The following is a 26,480-nucleotide window of genomic DNA, read 5'->3' on the forward strand; positions in this document are numbered from 1 at the left end:
TGCAAAACTCCTCCAAGCATCCGCTGATGGCATCACTTGACTGACAAAGCCCAGATGTTGGTTTTGAGCAGACCAGGGGTACTTTGTTGTCACCTGTCTGCCACATTTGGAGCCCAGATGACAGAAGGGCACAGGAAAACAGTGAAACTTAATTAGTCACCACATTTATAAATTCCCATTCAAGATCAAAAGACAGGAAAATGTACAGAAATTTAGTCGTACCAGGGAAACACTCCGCAGATATCTAACGTTGTTTGTGCCAAATCTGCACTTTTTCTCCAGAGATTATTGTGAGTGGTTTATAAACACAATAGGTGCAATAATCACTGGGGATCCAGCTGTGAGCTTTCTAATTAGCGGCAAAAACCTTGACAAGAGATCGAGAAATGTTACTGGTAAAGCAGTTTGGACTCATTTAAATTTATTGAGGTAATAAAGGCCATCCGTGACTAGTTGCCCAGTTGATTTTGCTTTGATTCGGAAACGTATTACCTCACGGGAAAGTAGCTCTACAGACCCTATAAATACTGACCGGCACACGTGTTTTATAAAGGCTGTTGTTCTGCCACAGAAGCAGGTGAAATCTAGAAGACAGTATTAGCCTTGTCAGAGAACTGTGGGTCATGTAAATGGCATGTATTTCAAAGTGTTTGTATCACATCCAAATAAAAAAGGAAAAGCAACGTAACACATGTGGGGAAGGCGTTTTAATCTTCCTGTGATGACGCACGGTGACTCAATTAATCTGAGGTTTTAGGACACTGAAAGTCTGTGATATTTTGATGAGTGTTCTCCATCTTCTCCAGACTTCTTTTAGACTGCAGTTAGAAACCGTCTTAATACGGCTTTTTCAAGATCACATATTTTTAATTAAATTAAAGTGCATCCTCTCAGCATCTGCTCACTCCTGGCGTTTGTGATGTCAGAATGTGTCCTGTGAATGAGTCAGCCCTAATTAAACACGCTCACCTGCAGATGGTGAACAACAACCCCCAAGACATCTGTCTTCTACAAATCTAGAACCCCCCAGAGAGACAGAATTGTTACGCACTGCTCTGAATGCCCACAGACTTCAGTTTGCTTGGTGAGCTCATCTAAGCACGAAGAGGGTGCTAATCTTGTCCACTCGAGAAACAGCCATCAAACAACGTTGATAACCGCCCACTGTGACTTTGGCAAAACAGAAAGAAGAAGTGGTCTGCCTGGCAGGACTGTCTATGTGAGGCACTGAGAGGAAGATTAGCTGCTTGCAATGAAATTAGGAGAAAGAGAAGGAGAAGAGGAAAAAAAGAAGGGAAGACTGAGGAGGGACTTCATTCCCTCCTCAGTCTTCCCTTCTTTTTTCCTTCTCTTTTTTGCAATCAACTTAACTGATTCCTAAAGAAAATACAGCTTTCTTTTTGCCAGATCCCCCCCTAATTCAGCCTCAACACAGATCTATAATCTGGCCTGGCAATCCAGATAAAAAGTCAGGGTTGCTTTCTAATCACATGCAGAATCCCAGGGGGCAATGGGGCTCAATGAAAAGACCAAAGCCTGGACTGAGAACACAAAGCCCACTTCCTTCAAGGAACTCCAAGCAAGTGTGTCTTGTTTCTCAATGGCCTTTCCAGCGGTGTTGGCAACCCTACTGTAGACTGAATGGCTGCTGTGCCTCTTTAATGAATGCTGGACAAAATCTCACAACATCACAGGGCCTCAGCACAAGATGTTTGACCTCTCAGGAGCAGGAGTCTGGACTAGCACATGCAAGAAAGAAGAAAGAAGCAGTGAAAAGCCATTCAGTGGGAAACATGAGAGAGTGAAAAATTGTGTGTGTGTGTGTGTGGGGGGGGTAATTTTAAGACCATAAATCTGAACAGTTTTTGTAAGTGAGGGCAAAAGAGGAGGGTGCCTGCGCACTGTGGATTGGGGGTGTATATGTGTGAGGGGTACACATATTTCTGAAAAAGAACCAGATGTTAATTCAGCCAGCCTGGTAATCAGCCCTGTCTGGACTCGACACAACACAGCGCTGTGGCCGGGCTTTGAAAAACACACTGCCAGCCTGTTGCAACATTTAGCACATTCCCCACCAAAACCACACTGCCTCAGTCTAGGCCATCCCATGCCAACCTTCATGGAGGTGGGACAAATACACAATTTTATAAAAGCTACAAAAACTTAAAATATAGTATTTATTCCCAGAGAGAGGGTGTTGGGAGGATGTAACACCTACTATTTCCTTCTACAATTTAATTCCTTCAGATATTTTATGTAAGATAAAGCATCAATTCAGAGCATTTTACTTTTACTAATTTACTTTAATAGGAAGCTGCACAGTGGTAGTTTGAAGCAACAGGAGTTTTATAGCTCTTGTCAATGATAGTGTTGTTTTGCCAAAGTTTACCCCAAGGTTGGCCATTCTCTTACGGCAGTCACAGTGCCAAAAAACTGTTTAAAGTACATTACAAATACAAGTGAGGCACAGGATAATAATGAGAAAAATAAAAAAGTTCACACACATGGTGGGAATATGTTTTCCATCATGTAAAACAGCTCCACTGTAACATATCTGAAGTAACAGTGGTGTAGAAGCTGTGGCTACGGCAGTGTCTGAAACCACAATTGTCCGTTTCTTCTTTTCAGAACTAATTAGCATTCACTGGCACCAGTAGTGGATTTGATTTCACTTAACCTCCTATATAAGAGGTCAACAGATGTTTCACTTTTGAAATCAGTGCTTTTTTTTTTTTTTTAATCAAGTCCCTGCTCAAGCAATACCCATCTCTTATTTAATAACAGTGCTGTACGTGAGCTAATTTCATACACCAGCCAAGACACACTGCTCGCTCAAGAACCTGCATTTATGAGGTAAGTTGATACTGCCTTACAGAATGCCAGAATGCATTAGTATAGTTAATACAGTTTCGGCAGAGCAACAATTCAGAATTATTTATTATCTCCCCGATGTTATAACTGCAAAAACATTATATTTCCCACATAACGAGACAGACAGCAGGAGAATATTGTGTTTCTTTGCATTTCTTTGTTACAAGTTGTGACTACTAGGCTGGATTTGACTTAATTAGGTAAACAAAATTGTTTCTTGCCAGTGTTTATTTGCTCAAAAACCTCCCAAGACTAAGGTGACACAAAGGAAAACCACTTTCTAATCCAGGGAAAAGAAAAGATAAAAAGAACATTACTAGAGAATGTTTCATAATATTTTGGTGCAACAAAAACCACGATAAACTTGATCAAAGTGCATCTACTTTCTAATTTGGCCACGGGCATAGAGATGATGAAAAATGTCAGTTAAGAAGATGAAAAAAGTGTTGACAGGCAAATGTGTCTGTATGATCATGACTAAGTAACATATCTTTATGAGGGAGATTTCATAACACTGCACTTTCACTAAAGCAATCTTAAGCAACAACTGTGCATCATGCACTATTTCAAATTATTATTATTCTTTTCATCTGTCAAAAAGATACTGTAAATCACACATTCACACATACATTCGCTTTAAAGGCTTGCTAAGACTTTTTTGTATTTCTTGTTCACAGCCCCGCTACATTTCTCATAAAATTTTGCCAGTTACATAACAGAGGTTTTGAACAGCTTTAGAAGCTTTAGAAATTCATAGCACTAATGTGTTTGTTTTATTTAAAATAAAAACATTCTCTGTTATTTCTTTCCCCTAATCATAGTGGGGCGGGGGGGGAAAGCACTTGGTCAAGATTCATTGCAGTTTCGGTAAAATGTCTCCTGCCAGTCAGCTCTGGCCGTCTTTCAATTTTCACAAAATTAAGACTGGACGCTTGCTCATGACGTCCCAGAAATGTACTTAATTCATATGGCATCAAGTCAGAAATTGCATAAAAGAATAACAAAGTGCTTGGGATGCTTTGGAGGGGTCAATCTGTTCTTTATTTGAGACCTTAGAAATCTGTAAGAGATTTTCAGGCCCTTCTGTAAAAAATTATCACTAACCGCCCCAAAATGTACCGTGGTTACTGTCATTATGATGAATCTAAACACTGCAGAAAACAAGTATTACATAAGCGTCGCTCCTGTGGCCAGTGAGAAGGCTGTTGAAGCTCTCGGACGGTTGATGCCAGTAAACACGCTTAGGGGAATTCAGAGGGGGAAGTGATGTGGGTGACACGTGCAGGGCACATCTGACTTGGAATAAAAGCAGAATACAAAATAGGGAAACCGATAAAGACGTTGATCAAGTGCACAGATGCTTTTCAAAGCCTGCTGATTACGTACTTACCCCTCAAGAGAAAACAAGTCATACGGACAGGTAGTAAAATCACAAAGAAATCAACTTGTGTTCTTTTGATACAACAGCCAACTGACCTCCTGCTTGCTGCTCTCGAGTGGTCTGGGACAGAGCGCCTTTTATTGCAAGACAAAAGCAGGCCATTGAGGAATGGACAAAATGCACACACATAATTTGGTGCACATTTCACTGTAATTTAGTGTATTAATCTGCTATCCAAACAACTCACCCAGCTCTCAGTGCATGAAAAATACTGCAATTAACACTGGCTTATTAATCACTAACTCATTCCAATACAAAGTAATAATATTATTATCATTAAAGTGCAGGATGTCAGAATTGTAAAAGAAAACAACAACTAGAAACACCTCATGCTGAAATGAGATGTATGGTGCATTCATTCATGTGTAATAACATTCCAACACTCCACTAAAACTTTTCTAGAAAATGTAAATAACTACAAAAGAAATATGCTGTATAATATATAGAAGATAGTACATTTTTATTATTATGATGGTGATTTTTATAATTTTCTTCCTGCAGAGAAAGATTTGTGCTGCAATCATCTGAAAGCAATTTTCTGTTTGCCTGCCTAGGAAAATTCATAAAACAGGATAGGGAGTACAAAATCTAACTGATGGCCAACAGATACCAGTGTCAGGTCAGATAAACCTGAATCCTCAGAACTGCACTGTTTAAACACTGACAGTGCTCAGATCGAAGATTATAAGAACAATCTCTCCACACAAAGACAATTGAATTAGTAGACTCTGAGGACCAGCCCCAAATGGTGAATTAAGTATAATGTTGTGCACTTCATATTCATGGTTCAGGATAAGTGTACATCATGACTAAGATCAGATGCTGGGAGAATTTCACAATGATGCCCTGGTAAAGCTACAGTATTCAAGTATTCATCTCAAGTCAAGCCTCTCCTCTCTGTTACTCTCTCATTCACTCCCCCATTATTGTCCAGTAATTTACAGATGGCCTCCTCAGTTCAGGTACAGCTTACTCTGGCTACGCACGCCCCTGTAAGTCACAGGCAGCTGCAAAGACAGGCCGATCGGGGTCACTGGGCTTAGTTGAGGCCACACAGAGGGCTTGTAAGGGTCAGACACCACGTGCGTCTTGGAGGGAATTAAAACAACACAGGAGATGGAAGTTTGGAGACTGGGAGAGCCACACTATTGAGAATATTGCGGCCATCTGGACACACCTCACAGAGCGAACAAAGCTCCCCATTTAGCACGCATCGCCCAAACATACACACACATAGGAAAGTACAGGAAACTATAGGCAGCAATGAAATGAACAGGAAAGCACAAGATGTTGAAAAGATGTATCCTTCCTGTTTAATTTAGCATGTGGCTCTATTTGTAAATTGTTTAATTTTATAAGGTTTTCTATTAAGTTACAACTTAGAATGCACTGTAGTTAACCCCTCTCTGTATATACACACACACGCAACATACAACGTCCTCACTCCCTCTGCCTCTATCTATTATATACATTAAAGATGTAAATATCAATAAAACCATACAGCCATTATGGTGTGTACTTCATTAGTACACACCATTCTTCATTCAGCTTCATTATGTAATTAGTCCATCAATTTCTAACCCAACCTGATTGCAATCTGGCAAGGGCACAGTGGAGGCTATCCATCAGAGCGATGTCCAAAGACAGCTACATGAGCAATGTGGGAGCTGTTTTTCCACATTTACTTCCATCTCCGGTATCAGACACATTCGGGTGGGGCTGGGACACATGACAGCTCGTTCCCGCCCCTCTCCCAGCTGTCTCCTCTGACAGCTGGACAGCGGCCTGTGACGGGCGCACAGCGTGGGCCTTTGAAAACATGCGGATGAGCTCATATCGGCGAGACCACAAGTGCCTCAATGAGCAGAGCCAAAGGGAGATGGCTTCAAAGCAAGAAAGAGCTGCCGTCCAGCTGCGAGGAGATCTGTGTCCTGTCACTCTGGACACATGTTGAGGTTGGGGCCGGGCAGTTACGCCAAATTCTCAGCACTCTCCGCCCAAGATGGAAATTTCTGATACTACCAATGCATTTCATTCATCAGAAAGCCGTGAAAGACGAAACATCTCTTTGTGCAGCGTCTCTTTTGTGTTGTCCACTGTGAACAGGTCTAGAACTGAAGACTTGTAATTTGATGTTAAGCAGGAAAATATCTGAAAATCCAGCTAATAATAAGCAGCCATGAAACAGCTGTTCTGGTTTAAGCATGACTCTGCTGGTTCAAGCCCAACCACTCAGCCTAATGAGGGTTAATTGCTTTATAACCTAAGGTGTGTAATTTGTTAAAAAATTAACTTTTCTCTTGGCATGATTCAAAGAAAATAAGACCAAAAAGTCTGTCTAAAAGAAATACACTGCCAAACGGTCCATTAACACCAGACAACTGGGGTCAGAGGGAACAATTATGGCAGCTGGTAAAATGCATGCTTTGCTGATGATAATATAGGGGCATTTGAATTCTGAAGAGGCAAAGCGCCATTGTATTTCTTAAGAGCAACGATTTCCGTCCAAAAACCCCTGTAGTTCTCAGCTGAATTCCATTTTCAGATGGCAGGGCTGCTTCAAAGTCAGCACATCATTCATTCCAACCTCACAGCGGTATCTCCATTTCAGAATTTATTTTTACAGTTTTATTTACTGTGTACAGTGGCAAAACCTTGAGGAAGCCATGGCTTGGAATATGTGTATCTGACCCTGGACAAAGATTTGGGTTTCTGTACAAGTATAAATAAATGGGGAGCTGAGTGCCGTTTTGCAGTTACATTTTTGCTTTGTCTGATTTTCATCCTACCATAACTTTTACAATGGTATGGCATATTAATCGACCTGTTATGCGAGAAATATTTTACAATATTTGGTTACATATAAAGGTTTTATCTTTAGGTTACCAAAACTGGGGCATCTAAAAAGTATAAAACAAATTGGTTACTTGCTAAATGCCACCAAGTTTGGTTAATATAAACCAGCTTTTCTGTCCTTTTGAGACTGCAATGAAGAGAAAAAAATTAAATAAACCAATAATCTGCACACATACATCTGTTTACCTTAATCCAAAAGACACACTGAGGTTAGCAGAAGAAAGAACACTTGTCTTTGTTTAAGTTTTGTCCATGTTAAGTGTTAATGAAAAAATCACTGACCAAATATTTGACTCTGAACAGGTTCTTTTCTGTGACGGATCTGTGTTTAGATTTGGCCCGTTTCAGTTTCTCAAATGTTCAAATTGCCCAGTAAAGGGGAAATGGATATTCACTTCAGTACAGATGTGGCCTCTCCATCTCTCCCACATCAAGGGCTTCGTGATTTGAACTGAGGGCAATACTGAAAGGCCACATAAGAATGTCTTAAAAAAATAAGAAAGCCTTCCTCACATAGGAGGCTAAGAAACAACGTTTTTCTTTTACCATTTCCAACAGACGCTACTGTAAGGAGACCCACCAGTCTGAAAGAATGCAGACCAACACCATTCCAGTATTTAAAGGATTGCTGGTAAGTGTGGTGCTTTCTTTGGTCACTTCCAAGGAGAGGCCTTGGACAAAAAACGGTCCACTGACAAGAGAGACTCTAATAGTCCCTGTTATCTGGAGTAGTTTCATTTCAATCTGACTTGATTCAGAGCTACTGTTCACACAAACACAGATGTTTACTAAGACCAGACCGCTCCGACACCCATCTGAAGGTTAAGTACCTCAACTGTCGGGCTGTATATATAAGTGCAGCTTGATAATTTACAAGTCTGCTCTTATCCCTTTTGAATGTAAGGGGATCCTTACTGAGCAGCAAGGGGAGGGTGAAAAACATCAAGAAAATTATTCATCCTCATCCATACAGTATTCCCACTAACGTCAAAGTTAATTTATATGGAGAATACTTTACCTTTATTCTATGAACCAAATCTACAGATGGGGATGAAAGGCATCAAAACACAATGCCAAGCTCTGGTTCGTGATCTGATCAGACCTCTTGACCAACCCTCTCAGAAGATTTACACTGACAATCTGACCACCATCCACCTCATAATAATGACAGTATTTAAATACTCTACACAGCTCCATTGCGGCCATGGTATTCAACTTTGGATATTTCTTATATTCTTATTTAAAATCTGGATTCAAGATATTGTATAGGCTAAATATTTACGTCAACTGCTGTTTACAGACAACCTTTGCAGGCCAAAAAATGAACTAAAAAACAAACATTAAGTCTCTCGTTTCATCTCTGTATGGTCCTTGTGAACTCTTGATTTCAACTAAAAGACAATAAACATTCATGAGTTCTGTTCTAAACAAAAACAAACATGATAACTTATTTAGAGAACCGCTCCCCGCTCTGTAAATCGCTGTCTGCATCTGTCGTCATAGGACAAAGTATGGTTCCCATGAGCCTGGTCATTCTGTTGTCAACGAATACCATTCTCTTTATGTGGTGTCTGTGATGCTCCAGTAAAACTAAAACACGGTCACCACAGACCACATCTCTGAGCAGATGAGTAGCCAGGACCAGGGTAGAAAACAACCCCACAAGCCAACAGGCAGGGCAGTGGGCGTTGGAGTTACTCTCTTTTGAACCCAGGGTAGTGATGTCATCATAAGGTGCACTTTTTATACAATAAGTCCTGCAATACTCTCCTCCTCTAAACTTCACAGCACTCTCCACTGCCTGACAGGGTGTGTGGGTACAGAGTGTGGTTACCGGGGATTAGACACCCCTGAGAGCCTGAGGTCTCCATAGCAGTCCCCCCAAACACACACCACTGAGTCGTTTTCCATTTACAGCACGCACAATAAACAACGTGCTTAGCTGATGAATCCACAACCACCTGGTCACACTTCTCTGTCTAAGTAAGAGGCACGGGTTCCCTGTGGGGCGGAAAGAATTTTATCCTATATTTACAAACACCTACTTATGTCACAGAAGCCTTAACGCATACTGCGTAGACACTGGCCAGCCTCCACCACACAGACATCTCAACAGGGACCCTTGTCAGCTGGAGGTGGGGAGGTCAGCACCACTAATGTAGAACCGGTAGGAAAATCCACGCGGTGCAGCTGTTACAATGGGTGACTGGTGTCTCACAGGAACATTACCTACAACCCCGTTGGGAGCTAATGCGAGATCATTAACCCTGGCTTATACACCCTGTGCATTAGCAAAATATGGATGGCCTGGGTTTCCTGGGTTTAACAACGGGCAAGGACTAAAGGATAGGGTAAATGCATGGAAAAAACACACACACAACTTATAAAAGGGTAAAAGCATGGATCATGGATAGATTTTGTACGCTTTATTTCCTCATCGTTTCATAAATATGATCAAAAACAACAAAAAATCTTCACGTTGACTAATATATATATATATACATACACTCACCTAAAGGATTATTAGGATTATTAACACCATACTAATACTGTGTTTGACCCCCTTTCGCCTTCAGAACTGCCTTAATTCTACGTGGCATTGATTCAACAAGGTGCTGAAAGCATTCTTTAGAAATGTTGGCCCATATTGATAGGATAGCATCTTGCAGTTGATGGAGATTTGTGGGATGCACATCCAGGGCACGAAGCTCCCGTTCCACCACATCCCAAAGATGCTCTATTGGGTTGAGATCTGGTGACTGTGGGGGCCAGTTTAGTACAGTGAACTCATTGTCATGTTCAAGAAACCAATTTGAAATGATTCGACCTTTGTGACATGGTACATTATCCTGCTGGAAGTAGCCATCAGAGGATGGGTACATGGTGGTCATAAAGGGATGGACATGGTCAGAAACAATGCTCAGGTAGGCCGTGGCATTTAAACGATGCCCAATTGGCACTAAGGGGCCTAAAGTGTGCCAAGAAAACATCCCCCACACCATTACACCACCACCACCAGCCTGCACAGTGGTAACAAGGCATGATGGATCCATGTTCTCATTCTGTTTACGCCAAATTCTGACTCTACCATCTGAATGTCTCAACAGAAATCGAGACTCATCAGACCAGGCAACATTTTTCCAGTCTTCAACTGTCTAATTTTGGTGAGCTTGTGCAAATTGTAGCCTCTTTTTCCTATTTGTAGTGGAGATGAGTGGTACCCGGTGGGGTCTTCTGCTGTTGTAGCCCATCCGCCTCAAGGTTGTACGTGTTGTGGCTTCACAAATGCTTTGCTGCGTACCTCGGTTGTAACGAGTGGTTATTTCAGTCAAAGTTGCTCTTCTATCAGCTTGAATCAGTCGGCCCATTCTCCTCTGACCTCTAGCATCAACAAGGCATTTTCGCCCACAGGACTGCCGCATACTGGATGTTTTTCCCTTTTCACACCATTCTTTGTAAACCCTAGAAATGGTTATGCGTGAAAATCCCAGTAACTGAGCAGATTGTGAAATACTCAGACCGGCCCGTCTGGCACCAACAACCATGCCACGCTCAAAATTGCTTAAATCACCTTTCTTTCCCATTCAGACATTCAGTTTGGAGTTCAGGAGATTGTCTTGACCAGGACCACACCCCTAAATGCATTGAAGCAACTGCCATGTGATTGGTTGGTTAGATAATTGCATTAATGAGAAATTGAACAGGTGTTCCTAATAATCCTTTAGGTGAGTGTATATATATATATATTTTTTTTTTTTTAACTCTGATCCCTTGGCTGCAGAAGAAAAGGCACGGTTTAATTCGCACTTAATGGTATACGCATTCAAATATATTTAGTTTCTCCTGAAAACCACTCATCTCTAGAGGAAACGCAAGCAGAGGAAGCGCACAGCTGTCAGGCAATGCACCCCCCAAGTGCAAACTCCAGACGTCTGGCAGATTGGATGGAGTAAACTGCACCAACAGGACACACAATAATCCCACTCTGTCTTTCTCTGCTCTGATTCAAAATCAAATAAGCTTTATTGGCACGACCCTCAGGTGTTGCAACAGTTTTAAATAAAAATAAATAAAATTAATATGAATTAAAAAGTTTAGCTTTTATTCAATGCCTGACTCGTACAGTGCTGCATTAGACCTACTGACATATCTAGACTGCATTTCAGTCTAATCACAGCAGTAATGACTGACAACTTTCCTCCAGATGAGAGGTAATCATTGAGCCCATGGAGCAATGCAGCTGAATGCCATATGAAATATAGTGATGCAACTTGTCAGTTAGCTCCTGTGTGTCCTGCCTTGGTACCGGCACATGGAGTTCAGAAGCAGGCTAATTTGAGGTGGTGTTGGTGGTCCACACTCAGTCTCTCTCCTGAAAAGCACCTTGTATAATACAAGAATATAATAACTTATAATATAAGGTAAAAGAGAAATTAACAATTTAATTTGAACCAGGAAAGGGCTGAAACAATGTCTTTATATCATTCCAGAAACCTAGTAGTCTCTGCTATGATAAATAATAAACACAGCCTCGCATCTTGCACACATTACGGTTAACTGAAAAAGGACTGAATTAAAAGTACATATTATTTTTTAAATAAATATATAGAGAAAAAAAATAAAAAAAGGTCTTTTGAATTCTTCACTAAGGCATTTTAGTGCAATCTCCAGTAAGGAATTCTGGGTATTCTTGCACAAAGTCAGTAGGGTCTGTTGGGCTCCCTTAAGGAAGGCTAGGAGGGTGAACTCCTGGCCAAAGCAAACACACAGCGCATCTTTAGCGCATCCTTCCTGTGCCTTTCATCCGACCCGAAAGGATGCAAATTCCATCTGCAGCATCCGTGGACGACTTCTCTATAATCTACCTAAAATGTTCAAATGTTAATAAAGATTACATAACCATGGCCTGTGGTGAAGAGCCTTGGAATTCCTGGCCTTCCTCCCCTTTCTCTAATTGAACCCATGAACATTTTGACTACGAATGACAGTTTGGCTCTGCAGTTGTTGAATATTTTGATTTCAAACAGTTCACCCAAGCTTTCCAGAAGACATCTGGAGTTAACAGCAGTTTGAGGAAAAGGGAAAAAAAATTCCAACAACAGCTTTGGCATCGAAGGGATTGTTCAGTGCAGAGTGTTTTTTATCTCATGTCTGGAACGAGAGGTTGCATTGCACTTCAAAACAAACAGGGCTATCTTGGTATGTGTGATTATATTTTTCTTTACTCCCCTGACACTCTTTTGATCTTTTTCTCACCTTAGACCCACCAGTGATCGACTTACAGACATAGAAAGATCAAACGATAATTTAAACTAACGTGTCCCTGGGTGTTCTTGCATGTAAAAATAACTTCATCCCCGCTGAGCTGCAGGACACCTTTAAACACCTTTGTGAAGTAGGAGCTCATTTCACGAAGTTTCCACTTTTACCTCCGAGGTCTCGTAAAATGGACAACATTCCTAATGGCTTTAGTATGTGTGGGTATTTGCATTGGGTGATGAGAGTTAGCTTTGCAGAAAAAAGGTCCAAGGTCTATTTTATGCAACCTTTAAAAGACAGAACATTTTTAATCTGAAAGTGTCAATTAACTCCCCAATGTCTATGCTGATCACATTTCCATTTAGGAAATAAAGCTTTAAAATCTTAAAAATAAAAAGTCAGTCTTAACCCAAGTAGCACCAAGAGTCACTTGCCATCTGAGTCGGTATGGCTGGGACTCTAACCAGCCCAAGGCCAGACATTTTTTCCCTCTAAAGTCCAAGATATGTCTCACAAAGTCGTGCTTCAGGAGAAGAACCACTGGGGACCCACTCTAACAATGTGCGCTTCAAACCCATTTCTGACTCATACCAATGACTAAGAGCTGCTACGATAAGATTTCCTCAGCCCTGCATTGGTAACATTTCTAAAGGATAACGTTCTCCTTGTACAGCCGCACTCACACATGGAACTACAGTGCCGGTGTATATCTTGAGTTCATCATATGGGAGTTAAAATAGCAATGACTTTTGGAAGCCACATGGCACACGAGTTAAAAATAGGACAAGGTTTTGCTGAAATATTTATAGACTTTTTTTTTTTTAATTATTATTATTTTGTATTGTTTTTTCAGTGACTATGGGTCCCTGGGGCGCTGTTGTAAAAGGCTAATGTTTTTGCAGTTTTGATGGAAAGATACAGTATGACTGTTAAGCTTTCCTGTTATGAAATCTAATAGAAATCTTGTACACAACTGACATTTCCAACACAAGTCCTACTTAAATCTGGATTCCAGTAAAAGTGTAGTGGACAATTCTACTTGTATTATTTTCTTTATATTGTTTATATTGTTAATGGATTCGTGTTGTTAATTCCATTTTGCCTATATAACAATCATCAGTGTGTATTTGCTTCTTTCTGGGGACTACTTTACTTATTAGTATCCTGGAGTTGTATTACAGATATTGCCTTTAGGTTATTCAATCAGCTACTGCCTTCTAGGATTATCAGAAAATAATAAATGTAAATTTTTCCACTACAAAAGTATCACATATTAAGTAAAACTTTTACATGAAATATATCAGAAGTCAGAAGTATTTTGTGCTCATTTCCCATTGCAGTTTGTTTGCAAACTGCAGCAAAGCCATAATGTTCTAGTGAACTACAGAAGCAGTGTGTGCCCCAGCAGTGTAGATTGCTATGGTGATGTTACACTGATGGTGTCTACCCTGTCAATCTCCTTGCTACCCCAAAGGTTATAAGTGTAGAAAAGAGCCACAAGCAAACTCTCTCTGCTCCACTGTCTCCAGCTTCCCATAAAAGTAATAGGAGCCTATTCAGCAGGATGCTCATTATGCATGGGTTAGGACAAGGCGAGAAGTCTTTTTACATTTAGTTCTGCAGAAAGACCCCCGTTAAGAATACAGAACCCCTGCCCTTTATTCCATTTTGCTCTCCACAGATAGAACAGAAAACAAAAGCTCTAAGTTCCAGAATAGGTCTCAGACATTCCACGTCAGGCCAGATTTATTCAGGGGAAATGGCTTTTGGTTTTGCAATTCCAAAAAACCCCACGGATCATCCAGCGCATACAGATCCTTATCAAAAGGTCTGATTATAAGACAGCTGCTTTGGTTGTCTCACTGCAGGCTTTATGGCGTAACTGATATTCAAGCCCGAGAATACACACTGCGCTGCATTCAGAGCACATTTGTTTTTGGCCAAATCTAAATTTTACCACTAGAAACATCCTGTTGTTTTTCTAGTTGACAAAAAAACAAATATCAACATGGCACAGTGTTAAATATTTCATGAGTGTGAACTTCATTTCTCTTGGACTAGCAAAGATCTCGTTCTCAGTTCAACTAAAGCCAACCTGTGTGAAACTGTTAACTGTTAAATGTTAGAAATCCATCAGAATTTGATCTGATTTCACATAACTCTCAAGATTCTTATTTGTTGTGGTTGTTGTTGCCAGGCGGAATTATGTCTGTGTAGTTTATGACGGTCTGAGTGGACACGCTACCTGTTTCGGTCCCACCTGCAGGTTACATCATAGTCCCCAGAAACTTTTTTGTCATGCACTGATATATGGTCTGCAGGTCAGAGGTCAAATGGGCTTGGAATGAACTTGTGGCAACATTCCGATAATTGGTTCTAAATTGATGACAGGTAAAGATCTTGAACTTTGACTTGTCTCACCTAGATTTCCACTGTGCAAATTCTAGCAACTGTAATGCCTTGTTTTTTTTCCGTTTTTTACAGGTTCTGACGGTAGATTTCACCCAACTGTTTGCACTGAGAAGCAAATTTATCGACACATGCCTGTATTTAGTCACAAATGAGTCCTCACTTGATTATATTTTATCTATTTATCCAAGGTGACTCGTTGGCATCTGGTTTGGATAAGTCTCCTCCACCTTCTACAGGAAATATAATGAGCAATTATGAAGCAAAATCACATCCTTTCAGGGAATTTCATTGGAAATTATCTTCACATTTCATACTTTAAATAAACAAAAATCCTGCCCTAACAAAAATATTACTTGAATCCAAGTCAGATGTTTAATCATAGCCCAGCAAAATTGTGGTATTTAATGTACATATATCTGTATATATTTATATTTTTCTCCCTCCTTTTTTAATACTAGTTTGTTGACAAAATACCAAACAATGTCATCATAATTGTTAAAGTAAACACTGATTTTCAATCAGGGCTGGAATTTCAAACATGGTTTCATGAGGCTTTTAAATTGTTAGAACATTCTAACATAATACATAAGTGGTTTAGCTTATGCAATAACATATCCCTAGTTTCATGTTCATGTGATACTTTGTTTACAGAACATCGAAAGGTCATAGAAGAGACAACGGGACCTTGAATGAAATACAGGTGTCTCTCCACATGGGCAGATTTGGACCAACCTGTAGCAGACCAGTCACAATTTACAGCATTGTTTAAGTATTCAATCACAGTGTACAGTTTCTAGTCATTTTGATATGCCTTTGTTATGGAAACAAATAAACAGACAAAGTCTTTTAATTGCAGGATGGTATGGTAAGAACCAATCTGGACTCAAAATTAAGAAAACGAAAACACATGGTGGCATTTTCCACAGGACACAATGTGTACAGGGTGTACGGTATTTCCTATTTAAAAGAAAAAAGAAAAAGTGTGTTCAGGGGACGACAAATCCCCCTTGAAAAGGAAAGGAAAATGTCCTTCCAGAAACCCAGTCCATCTGGTGGATAGTGGGAATCCATTGTGAACGGAACAGATTAATTCTGGTGTCACCAAAGTGCTGATTTTTTTAATATATGGGGGGACTGACGGACAGACATAAAATTGTTAACTCTGCCCTTATGTCCGCAGAGAGATGAATGGGGTGAAGAGCTGTGTCCATGAACTCAAAGAGATCAGTATCATAGAAATTACATGAAATTGAACAGGGACTCGTGCCAGTGACTTATTACTGGCAGTAGAATAAACACCTCTGGACTGCCCTTTGCATGCACAGAGGCATGTACCACCTCTCTGTGGACTGTGACTGAACAACAGCTTCAAGGTAGCCCAGTGTTTACAATTCTAAAATCACAGGGGAACCTAGTCGATCACAGACAAGCATTTCCAAACATTCCTATCTCATGTATCTTGTGTGTAAGTGTCAACCTGTGTATAGAATTATGAGTATTAAAAAAACCAAAAAACAACTATGGTTCAATGATATCCCATGCTGGACCAAACCAGCCAAGGAAAAGGAGGTTGAATATCATGTGAATGTGAAGTTGGTTGTTTTCCATTGTAAACACATTTGTGCACCTAATCATTGTGTATGACTTACAGAGGATTTAGCTTATAATAAGATAATATGTTGTATGAAGGGTGTCTCTTATTGTGGAAGTGATTTCATCTTCTGCAGTCAAGAGGACCACAAAGTGAATGAGTCTGAAAATACATCATAACCTCATCAAGAGTCTCTTACCTGAACAGCCCACAAGCTTCTGCTGATACACAGACCCACAGACACAGAAATACAGGATAAAAGGTTTGTTCTTTTTTCTTGACATGGCCATTATTATTTTTACAGTGCTAAAAATCTCACTTCACACTCTGTTATTTATATCTGCTCCTCCGCCTGATCAAAGACCCTGTAGATGGCCTCTTCTGATCTTGCACCCCAGAACAGCTAAGCTCAAGTACAGCTTTGAAGATGGCTGAATTACACTCTTACCTTCAGCCTCTGCTAAATCAACTCGCAATTGGCCACCAGGCATTCGCAGTCAGGGAATGAGGTGACCTCTAGATTGACAACTGTGACCCGAACCTGACATCCCTGCTGAGGACAGACTAGGTAATGACAGGGAAATAACTCAGAATAATAAATGAAGTGCCAATTTCAGATTAAATAAATAAATATGACTATAATAATAATAATAATAATAATACATGTATTTTTAAATTAAAAAATCTGAAACCTTTCAAAATGTGGAGGAAAGCTTTATGGCTTGGAAAGTCTGATTTTTTAGTTTTAAAACTGAATATACATTACACCCATATGTACAGCTCATTGTTTGTAACTTAAAATTCATAATAATTGCCTCTTAGCACCACTGTTCCAGCCATGGTGAATGTCTTTCAAAAGGAGCAGGGTGTCTGTCTTTATAAATGCATTCTGCTGAAATCTAACAGCGATTCTGTGGAAGTGGAGCATGTTTTTACACTCTCCATCTAACTGATTTACTCTGCAGAGGGCAACATGCCAACGGTATTTTACCCCCTGTGGGAAACATGAACCTGGATATACATTAGCTGCCAGTGCAGCCTCACACTGTTGAGAGACACACCCTAACCCCATGCGCATTGGGGAGACAGGAGCTCCCTTCATGAGAAACGACCCAACAGGACGCACATTCCCAAGAACGTGCATTGACACCTCACCCACACGAGCCTCCGCCGCGAGTCTTAGAGAGCTGAGGGACAGCACATTCCTCCCGCTTGCAGCTCGCGCGCTATGAACACCCTGTTGGTTTTACTTATTGTTCTGAGCATCGTGCTTGGCTCTCATCCTGTAACCAACACTGCACCAACATCTGCCAGGTCTGTCTCCCTTAATGGACTCTGTGTTGGCTGTGATGTTTCCAGCACGAGTTTTGCTGATTTTATTACTATTGCATCCTACATTTTTTTACTGGAAACAAAGTTTCCTCAGAGAGCAGACCGAGCCTCTGAAGGCATCTGTTTCTCCTCTGAAGTCCACAAGGCAAAGAAATAGAAAATAATACATTAAAACAAAAAGCAATTCTCAATTAATCACACATTGCTAAAGTACAGCCTTTTCTAGCAGCATTTCAAGGAGAGGAAAAAGGTAGAAAACTATTCTAGAGACTGAATCCTGATTTCAGTGGGTCTCCTTTATTGCCCCTGTGTTTAGTAACAAGGGTCTCAAAAATACACTGTGACGCTACTTGAGGAACCTGTTACATACCACTGCATATTTTAAATAAGGCATCTACAATCCCGGGCCATGGTTCCACACGTTATACATGTTTCTTTTAAGTAGCAACATGTGAAGAAGGAAAAATTGTTAAATTCATCCACAATGATGAAACTACAATGATTATAATTATCATGCGTGTTCAAAATCCAGGACCATGCAGTCGGATCTATAAATAATAGTCCCTTCAAGAATCAAACAATACAAATAACCTTAAAAAAGCATCCTGAGCTTTAAACTTCCTTTAGTCGGATTTTACAGCTTGTAACATTCAAGAGAAAAGCCAGCGAGAGGGTTTTTGTAGTCGTGAAAATAGCTGGATGCTAAATATAAACTCCCCCTTCTTTATTTTCAGACTGCAGTTTAACCTTAAGGGGTTAACTATGCTGTAATACTAAAGGACCCCTGTGGAGCCTGGACTGAGGCGTGTGGGGGCAGGAGATGTATCCCCCCTTCTCAAACTCACAAACACACACACACACACCAACTGCACAAGCCGGCCACTAGGAGAACAATCTCCGGCACAACCTCTTTTCAGCACCTGATGTGCACAGAGGAGAGCTGGGTGGAGCGACATGAGGGTGAGTAAGAGAGGGACAGAGGGAAAGTGGGGGTGGAGGGAGACTGTGTGTCTGTGTGTAGGCATGTGTGTGCTTAGCTCAAAGGGGAGGGCACAAATGTAAAGATATTTAAGATGCTACAACAGGTCCACTCTGAAGAGACTTTGCAGAGCTTGCAAAAACAGCTGGTCCCAAGGATTGTCCAGAGTTCCAGAGGCACGGACAGAAGACTTCACTACTGCAACCATACTAGATTTGTATTTTAATTATTTTAAATATAAAAAAAAAATATATAAAGCTCTTAGAAGGGCCCACGTATATCAAAAGAGTTAAACTATTTAGAAATAGTTAGAAATATTTAGAAATAGAATACATATATCTCTTTTTTTAAAAACTTGATCAAAAACAGAAGAGAAAAGAAATCAGAAATGCTGGGGAGCGTGATGTTAAGGCTGGTGATGCTGGGAGTGATGCTGGTGCTGGCGCTGCCGGGGGAGACTGGTGCACAGGCAATGAAGAAGCAGCAGCGCAGGATGACCCCCCCCCGGCCCAACCCCAAGCAGGGGTGCTGCGACGAAGTCAAGCTGCTCAAGGTGAAGGTGGCCAACCTGACCAGCATGCTGGCTGAGCTCACCAAGAAGCAGGAGACCGACTGGCTCAACATGATGGTGCAGATGATGGAGCTGGAGAACAGCAACCGGCAGCACGAGGGCCGCATTGTGGGAGCCGAGGGGAAGTACTCGGAGATCAACAACCGGCTGGACATCATGCAGTTGCAGGCCGCCCAGTCTGTCACTCAGACCTCTGCAGGTAAGAGCGCCAACTGCCCCACCACCCCACCGTCCTCCAACACCACCCTGTCAACCGCCAGCCATCTCCTCGCACCCACTAGGTCTCATTTAGCAAAGTGCCCCACGATTGACTGGTGAAGTAAGTGTTTCTGTTACTCTGCTTCAGTTCTAAAGAACAACTAGGCGCCAGCTTTGTTATTTTGCAGCGGCTGCTGTCAAGTAGTGCCCGGAGAGAGAGAGGATGCAGCACTGAAACCTGTTCTTATCTGAATGGGGTTTTCCTGAGTGTATGCTGATGGTCTTCAGTTAGTGAAGTAGTGTTGCTGCAGGAAGTACAAATGATCAATTTAAAAAGGAGGGGTGCCAAATGGTTTTAAATGCAGTTGTGTGATGGCTGAAGTTGCATTTGTTTCTGCTTTATCGTGAAAATAAACAGTGAACTGCATGGTTTAGCAGAATACAACAGAAACGGACCAAAACAATGTTGGAACCCATGTTCTGCTAACAAATCTAATGTTAATGTTGTGATTTCATCCAAAGCCTGAGCTTCATAAACGACTAATGTAACCAGTGGTGTAATTTCCACTGATTTTTATAAGATACAGCAAAACTGTTTGACAACTATATCCTATCTTCCAGCAAAATGTATAACCAGGAGCTCAATATATGACATTTATAGTGGGGCTAACTCTTTTCCACCATAAATAATTCAAGCTGGTAGAAGGGGTTTGGTGTGAATTGACACAGACTTAATTAATTAATTAATTAATATTTTTATGATTTTGAATGGTTATAGTAGACCTAGTCTTAAAGATATGGTTAATTGTTCTGTTGCAATAAAATCAAACTTTGTGATTAGGAGAAACAATCAAAACAATCATTGCTTGGAAGAAAATTGCCTATAAAATTACTTAATCGTCTTTTGGATGGTTTTGCACTATTTTAGCAGTAAAAAAAATATCAAAGCAATGTCTCTTATGAAACATTTTTATAATGGTAATTCAAGTCAAACGTAACGCAATAACACAAATCTGTGTAACATTAAAACACAGCAGATGTATTTTTACCAGTGTCATTAAAGACCCTCAAAGATTTATGGAAAAATTAGGATTTTCATCAAGATAAAGTATCAAACACAGCAAGGTACAGCCTTATTGAGCACATTTGTCTGTGGCACAGGTGAAGCATGAAGAGCAAAAATTATATTATTTCCTGCAATAAATTCAGTATTGTCAGAATTCCCAGACAGAAGTCTGGACTCACACCTCTGTTTCACCTTTTGAAACCCCCCAGGACATTCGTGTAGGCTGAAAAATTCTGCCACGTGTCCGTTAAAAAAATAAAAAAAAGGGACCAGAAGGTAAATCTGCATTGCAAGAGACAAAATCACGACTTAAGACTTATTTAATAATGATTCAAATATGGTGTAATGCAGTAAACTATGGGAAACTGTTGATATAATAAATGTATTATATTAAGAACAAATAAACTATCAACACCTATAAGATACAGAAAGGGTTGATGGAATATAACTCAATTACTAGAATTGAAGCATTAACAAATGTCTCCATATTATAATTTAAACATCTGCATCCGCGCTTTAAAATGAAATCCTCACTCTTTCAAAACATTCTCGGTTACTTATTTCTGACTTCTTTTTAGCATTTTCACTACTGCTCCTGAATCTTTTTTTATTACTCTTGATGTTGTTCTTGGCAATGGCAAAAATAATAATTATCTTTCGACAAATCGCTGTGCTCTTTTGAAGTTTCTTCTTGGAATGGGCGTCTATGCCTCTAATTGAACTCCTAGCCATATTTGATGTAGGCAAGTGTCAGTTTAAATACTTTGAGGGAATTATAATCCAATTCTCACGTCAACGATTCTAGCAGCTTGTTTTTAACACTGAAAGCCATAATTCACGCAGGGCCTGTGTGCATGAGGGGGAATTCCACCCTCTTAATAATGAGAACAAAAATTACAGTTCACAGTCTTCTGATCTCCCTTCCCAGTAGGGGACCCTTAAACTTTAATTTGTCCTAATAATCTCCTGCGTGTCTTATCACAAGAGACCTGCTTTATCAAACCAATAATTTCCTGGTGAGAAAAGCAGATATTTGAAAGTGTGCGCCCATGGCAACACTGAAAAAGCCCCAATACAGCATGTAATAGCTCATTTTGGAGCGTTCTGCAGGTCTTGGAATCCCTGCTATGTTTTGTGTTTCCGTTAATTCAAACACACGCAAGTTTGTCATTATTTTAAGTGTACATATTAGAGCAATTCGTGTAACTAATGATGTCCCAGAGCCAGTTCCTCAAGCAGGCTCAAGCTGCACATTGGAGCAAGCCAGAAATGTAAATGAGAGATTGGTTTCAGAGAATTGCATTTCAGATGATGGGAGTTTAGACACAAACATCTCTATGTCTTTGAGATGCACTGCACCATTTGAAATGATCCTGAAGGCAACCTAGCCTTCAGTAGATTGTATTCCTTTGCATTGTATTGTATCTGAGGTTGTAAATCTTGAAGTTATCAGACTTGTGTTGTGCATGGGCAGAACAAGAAGATTTTAAGTCCCTCTTTTCATTCTCTTTAAAATAACTTCTTTTTCCTTTTAATTCCAGATGCGATCTATGACTGCGCGTCTTTGTACAGCAGGAATTACAAAATCTCCGGAGTGTACAAAATGCCAGCAGATGAATTCCTGGGAACACCTGAACTTGAAGTGAGTCTCTGAATTGGGAGCTGGGGGGGTGGGAGGTCAGGGTGCTCAGTGCCAGTAGCTGAAACCTCATCCGGCAGGATTTAAGGTAGTCCCTCAGTATAGGCTTTCATAAAAACAACTCAAAACAAGATTGCATGGAGGTCAGGACTTCAGACAGAATAAATTCACTGATAGCATTATTCAGTGAATTCAATGAAAACAATCCCTGCCATAAGCTTTTTTCTCAGTGTTTGTCATTTGTATAAGTGAAAATACAACCAAAAACTTTTTTGGGAGAAGTCTAACATTGCCTGTGGGTGTTCCTCTCTGTCTTTCTTTCTTTCTTTCTCTCTCACTCCCCCAGGTATATTGTGACATGGAGTCGAACGGTGGGGGCTGGACAGTCATCCAGAGGCGTAAGGTGGGCCTGACCTCTTTCAACCGGGACTGGAAGCAATATAAGGATGGCTTTGGCAACATCCGAGGGGATTTCTGGCTGGGGAACGCAAACATTTTCCGTCTCACCAGGCAGCCCAGCATTCTGAGGATAGAACTGGAGGTGAGGAATGTTTACCAGTTTCAGAAGCAATAAGAGCGGTATCCTATAAGTAATCCAAAAACCAAATAGTCCAGGGACAGCAAGCTGGTTTACAGACTGGTTCTCCGAAGTAGGGGTCGCACAGTGAGTCAAGAGAAGGAAGGTTTCAGTCAACTTCCCAAAAGCCTGCGAGGACTTGACAGCCTAGCAATAAAATATATCACCTGGAACCGGAAGCTTTTTACAAGCCCGAGCTCGTGAACCCCAGGGGTTGCATTCTGTCCAGTAAAGAATCAATAGATTTAACTATTACAGCAAACACAAGCATTGTAATATCTCACAAAATAATTTTTTATATCTGGTCTTGAAATATTTGTAAATTTAACGCTTGGCGAATCCACTATGTTAAATAATTGCTTTTCTGCTCCATTTCCCTCGCTGAAGGACTGGGAAGGCGCCACCCGCTACGCAGAGTACAGTCATTTTTCCCTCAGCAACGAGGTAAATAGCTACAAGCTCTTCATCGCCAACTACAGTGGCAATGCAGGCCAGGACTCCCTGCGGTACCACAACAACACCAACTTCAGCACCAAGGACAAGGACAACGACAAGTGTGTGGACAACTGCGCCGATCGACGCAAAGGTAGGCCTCAGAATCGGCAACCAAGTAACGTAATACAAACCAAACGTTGGCGAAGAGAATCTTTGTGTAACTTCAAGTTTTCTTCTCAAGGCGACACTCAGTTGTATACATAAAATGTAAATCACGAGTATCAGATGTATTGATGTAAATTGATTAATGCATTCAAATCAATTCTCTAATTGTTGACTGTGATGTTCTTGTTTCCAAGGTGGTTACTGGTACAACTGCTGCACTGACTCCAACCTGAACGGTGTGTTCTATCGCTATGGGGAGCACACCAAGAACAGCGATGGCATCACCTGGTACGGTTGGCATGGGTCGAACTACTCCCTGAAACGGGTGGAGATGAAGATCCGTCCTCAAAATTTCCAATCTTAGAGACTGAGAGCGAATGGAGCAAAAAAACAAAACAAAACAGCCCGTCTGACAGAACCTTAAAGAATCAAATGATGTCTGATTTTAATTGTGGAGAAAGTCTGTGGAGTCCAAAAAAATGCAATGTGTAATATTTGATTGTAAAATGTAGTTTTACTTTTCTATTTATCTGTTAAAAGTATATATTTTATTTTATTTCCAATGAGCTCATCAGCAAAACTAATCTTTATCTGGATTATTGAGGTATGGGAGCAGTATCCCCATTTGACAAATTCATGTTAGTTAATTTAATTTGTCATTAGGGAGGGGGCCACAGGGGTGCCACAACTTCAAATTTTCTTGCCTTTCAATAAAATGCAAAGTATTTAAAGTAATTTTGTAATAATGTATTTGATTTTTGTTGAGTTTTTGTTTTCTATAAAATGCCCCTTTTGATTGATCTGTCTACCTATGTTTACCAAACGACAACATTCAATTTAATGTACTAAACAGTGTCTAATTCACATGTGTAACCATTTATAGACTGCCTATTGTAGCCATTATTTGCTCAAGCTAAAGGGAACAGCCACAAAAGGAGTATGATTTGAATTTAATGTGACATTTTGGAATTACTGCAAGATATTTTCAGTCGTAAAAATGTAGTACACTAATTGCATAGAGGCTTAATATTTGTTTTTGTACTACAGAAATCCTGTGTAAAATGTAAAATGTGTACAGCTTTATATGGCAATATTCTATTCAAATAAATAAAACATTGTATTTTTAAACACATCTGCTCTTATTTCCTGCTAACCCTACCTTTCTACCAGAGGACTGGGTGTCTTTCCCTTAAACATATAGGCTAGAATCCCCCACAAAATGTTCAACCCTACCCCCTCCCTCCCTCCCTACCAACATGATTTTATGAAAAAATAAGAAGAAAAGAAACAACAATAGTTTTAATGTCCGTTAGTCCAATTCACACATTATATTCTCCTTCACAATGACTTTTTCACAGCAATGTGATGCAGACCAGTGGGTCTGGTACAAACATCTATTGTACTTAGATCCTTAAACTGATTTTAAATATGAGAATCTCGACCCAGTTCAATTCCCGTGACCAGTTGCCCCATTGTGATGGAAACCGGGTATATTTAATGAGCTGAATCCCTTTCAAATTATGCAACAAAATGTCACGTGAGCCCAAAAAAAGAAAGAGATTCTATCAATGCTGTAAAGCAAAAAATACTTAAGGATAATGTGCAGCAAAAGGTCATAACCAACTGAATGAGGGCTCATGATGACAACACATGATGTGGATCAGCCAGAAATTAAGCAAATAAAAAAGCACAACAAATAGGCTAACCAATTTTTTAAGGCTCAATGGTTGAATCAATAATCTATGGTGGCTGCAAATAAAGAACACAGGTAGGACAAGCCATCCACTGAAAACCCACAACTGCTGTGCGGTCAAGCAATGAAAACACCAGGGTAAAACTGGGCCCCCTGAGTTTTTGTCCGCCTGAGAGAAGAAACAGGACATCCGGATTATCCCGAAGAGTTCCGGGAGTCAACAAATGGGGAATTTTAAAACACATTGAGAGTGACATACAGCGCCTTGTCAAATCCAACACAATAGACCTTTCCAGTCAAACAGTAGGCCTACATCTTTTCCTGGGCTATAAAGATTGTTCACAGGCTGAGCTACCATATCCTGCTATGGTTTATGAATATCTTAATCTCTGGGCTGCTGTCATAGCAGGGCTTTGTATTTTAGCAATGGATGTCAACAGCTCTGTGAAGACATTACCAGATGGACCTCACTCAGGCTGGTGCCAACAAAAGCAGAAGTAACTATTCTTCCATCGATCTATGAATCCTTGAGAATGGTCAAAACAATCATCCAACAAGCCCTATTCGTGACAGACCTGAGGAGTTTTGCAGGAGGCAGCTTCCAACATATTTCCTATTTTCATTGGAAGTGCATCCTCATGTCACTGTTCAGGGCCTCATGGGTCATCCACGTATCTTCATCCTTCCATAGTCCACACAATTCATCCTCTACAGCCGCTAATTACAGGTTTTGCGGAAAAAACTACTGTACCCAACTGCCCTTAACCAAAGTTTATTGACAGGAGTGTCCTTAAACATACTGCATGTGTGGTGTCGTTCTGCTTTGGTGTCCTTAAAATAGCTACGTTTCTCAAAAAAAGCAAATAAAAATAAATAAAAAAGGAATTAGCAATTGAGCTATTGAATAATCCTTTCATGTTTTACTTCTTGTTTAAAAAATAAATATAGCTCTTCCTCTGTATTTAGCCGGACAAACCCACACATATGGGGAAAGGCACGTTTCCCTTAGTTTATTTAAAATCAGCCTTCATCTTAAGACTAAACTGACATTCTTACCCTATTTTTTTTTCCCAGCAAACTTATAAATAAGAATACCAAGATCTTAAAACTACCGCCGCCACATTATAAAGATTTCAAAGAACACAGACTTGAGAGGCGTCCATTTCCAGATTTTAAGAGCAAGGATATTCCTGAATAAAGGACTGTATCATTTTAAGGTTTCTGTTTAATAGGACCGTTAACATTCTTCCTTCAGAGAAATCTTGAGGAGAAATGGGATTAACAAGCAGGAACGACACAGCACATCCTCAATTAAACACTAAAGAAGATAGCGGTGGAATATTGTAGTTATTTTGCCCAGGTAATCATATTGCAAAAAATATAAATCTCAAAGGC

General features: G+C 40.3%; 2 protein-coding genes across 5 annotated transcripts in view; one reads left to right on the forward strand and one right to left on the reverse strand.

The window, feature by feature from the left end:
- The window catches only part of mtor (mechanistic target of rapamycin kinase), a 96,211-nt gene that overhangs the window by 39,275 nt on the left and 30,456 nt on the right, over window positions 1-26,480 (reverse strand). The gene's annotated exons all lie outside the window — the stretch shown is intronic.
- angptl7 (angiopoietin-like 7) lies at window positions 18,830-24,524 on the forward strand. Its single transcript, XM_066691064.1, has 5 exons — window positions 18,830-19,511; window positions 22,118-22,218; window positions 22,562-22,756; window positions 23,180-23,378; window positions 23,587-24,524. The coding sequence occupies exons 1-5, from the start codon at window positions 19,130-19,132 to the stop codon at window positions 23,754-23,756; spliced, it is 1,047 nt and encodes a 348-aa protein (XP_066547161.1). The 5' UTR covers window positions 18,830-19,129; the 3' UTR covers window positions 23,757-24,524.

This window comes from Amia ocellicauda, chromosome 18, assembly GCF_036373705.1.
Source record: "Amia ocellicauda isolate fAmiCal2 chromosome 18, fAmiCal2.hap1, whole genome shotgun sequence".
In the NCBI taxonomy this organism is placed as follows: Eukaryota; Metazoa; Chordata; class Actinopteri; order Amiiformes; family Amiidae; genus Amia; species Amia ocellicauda.

Bases quoted from the DNA above. Each gene is read 5' to 3' on its own strand.
- angptl7 (XM_066691064.1), top strand. From the start codon at position 19,130: ATGCTGGGGAGCGTGATGTTAAGGCTGGTGATGCTGGGAGTGATGCTG. The intron at 22,219-22,561 runs GTGAGTCTCTGA...TCACTCCCCCAG, and splicing joins TGGGAACACCTGAACTTGAA to GTATATTGTGACATGGAGTC. The intron at 23,379-23,586 runs GTAGGCCTCAGA...CTTGTTTCCAAG, and splicing joins CTGCGCCGATCGACGCAAAG to GTGGTTACTGGTACAACTGC.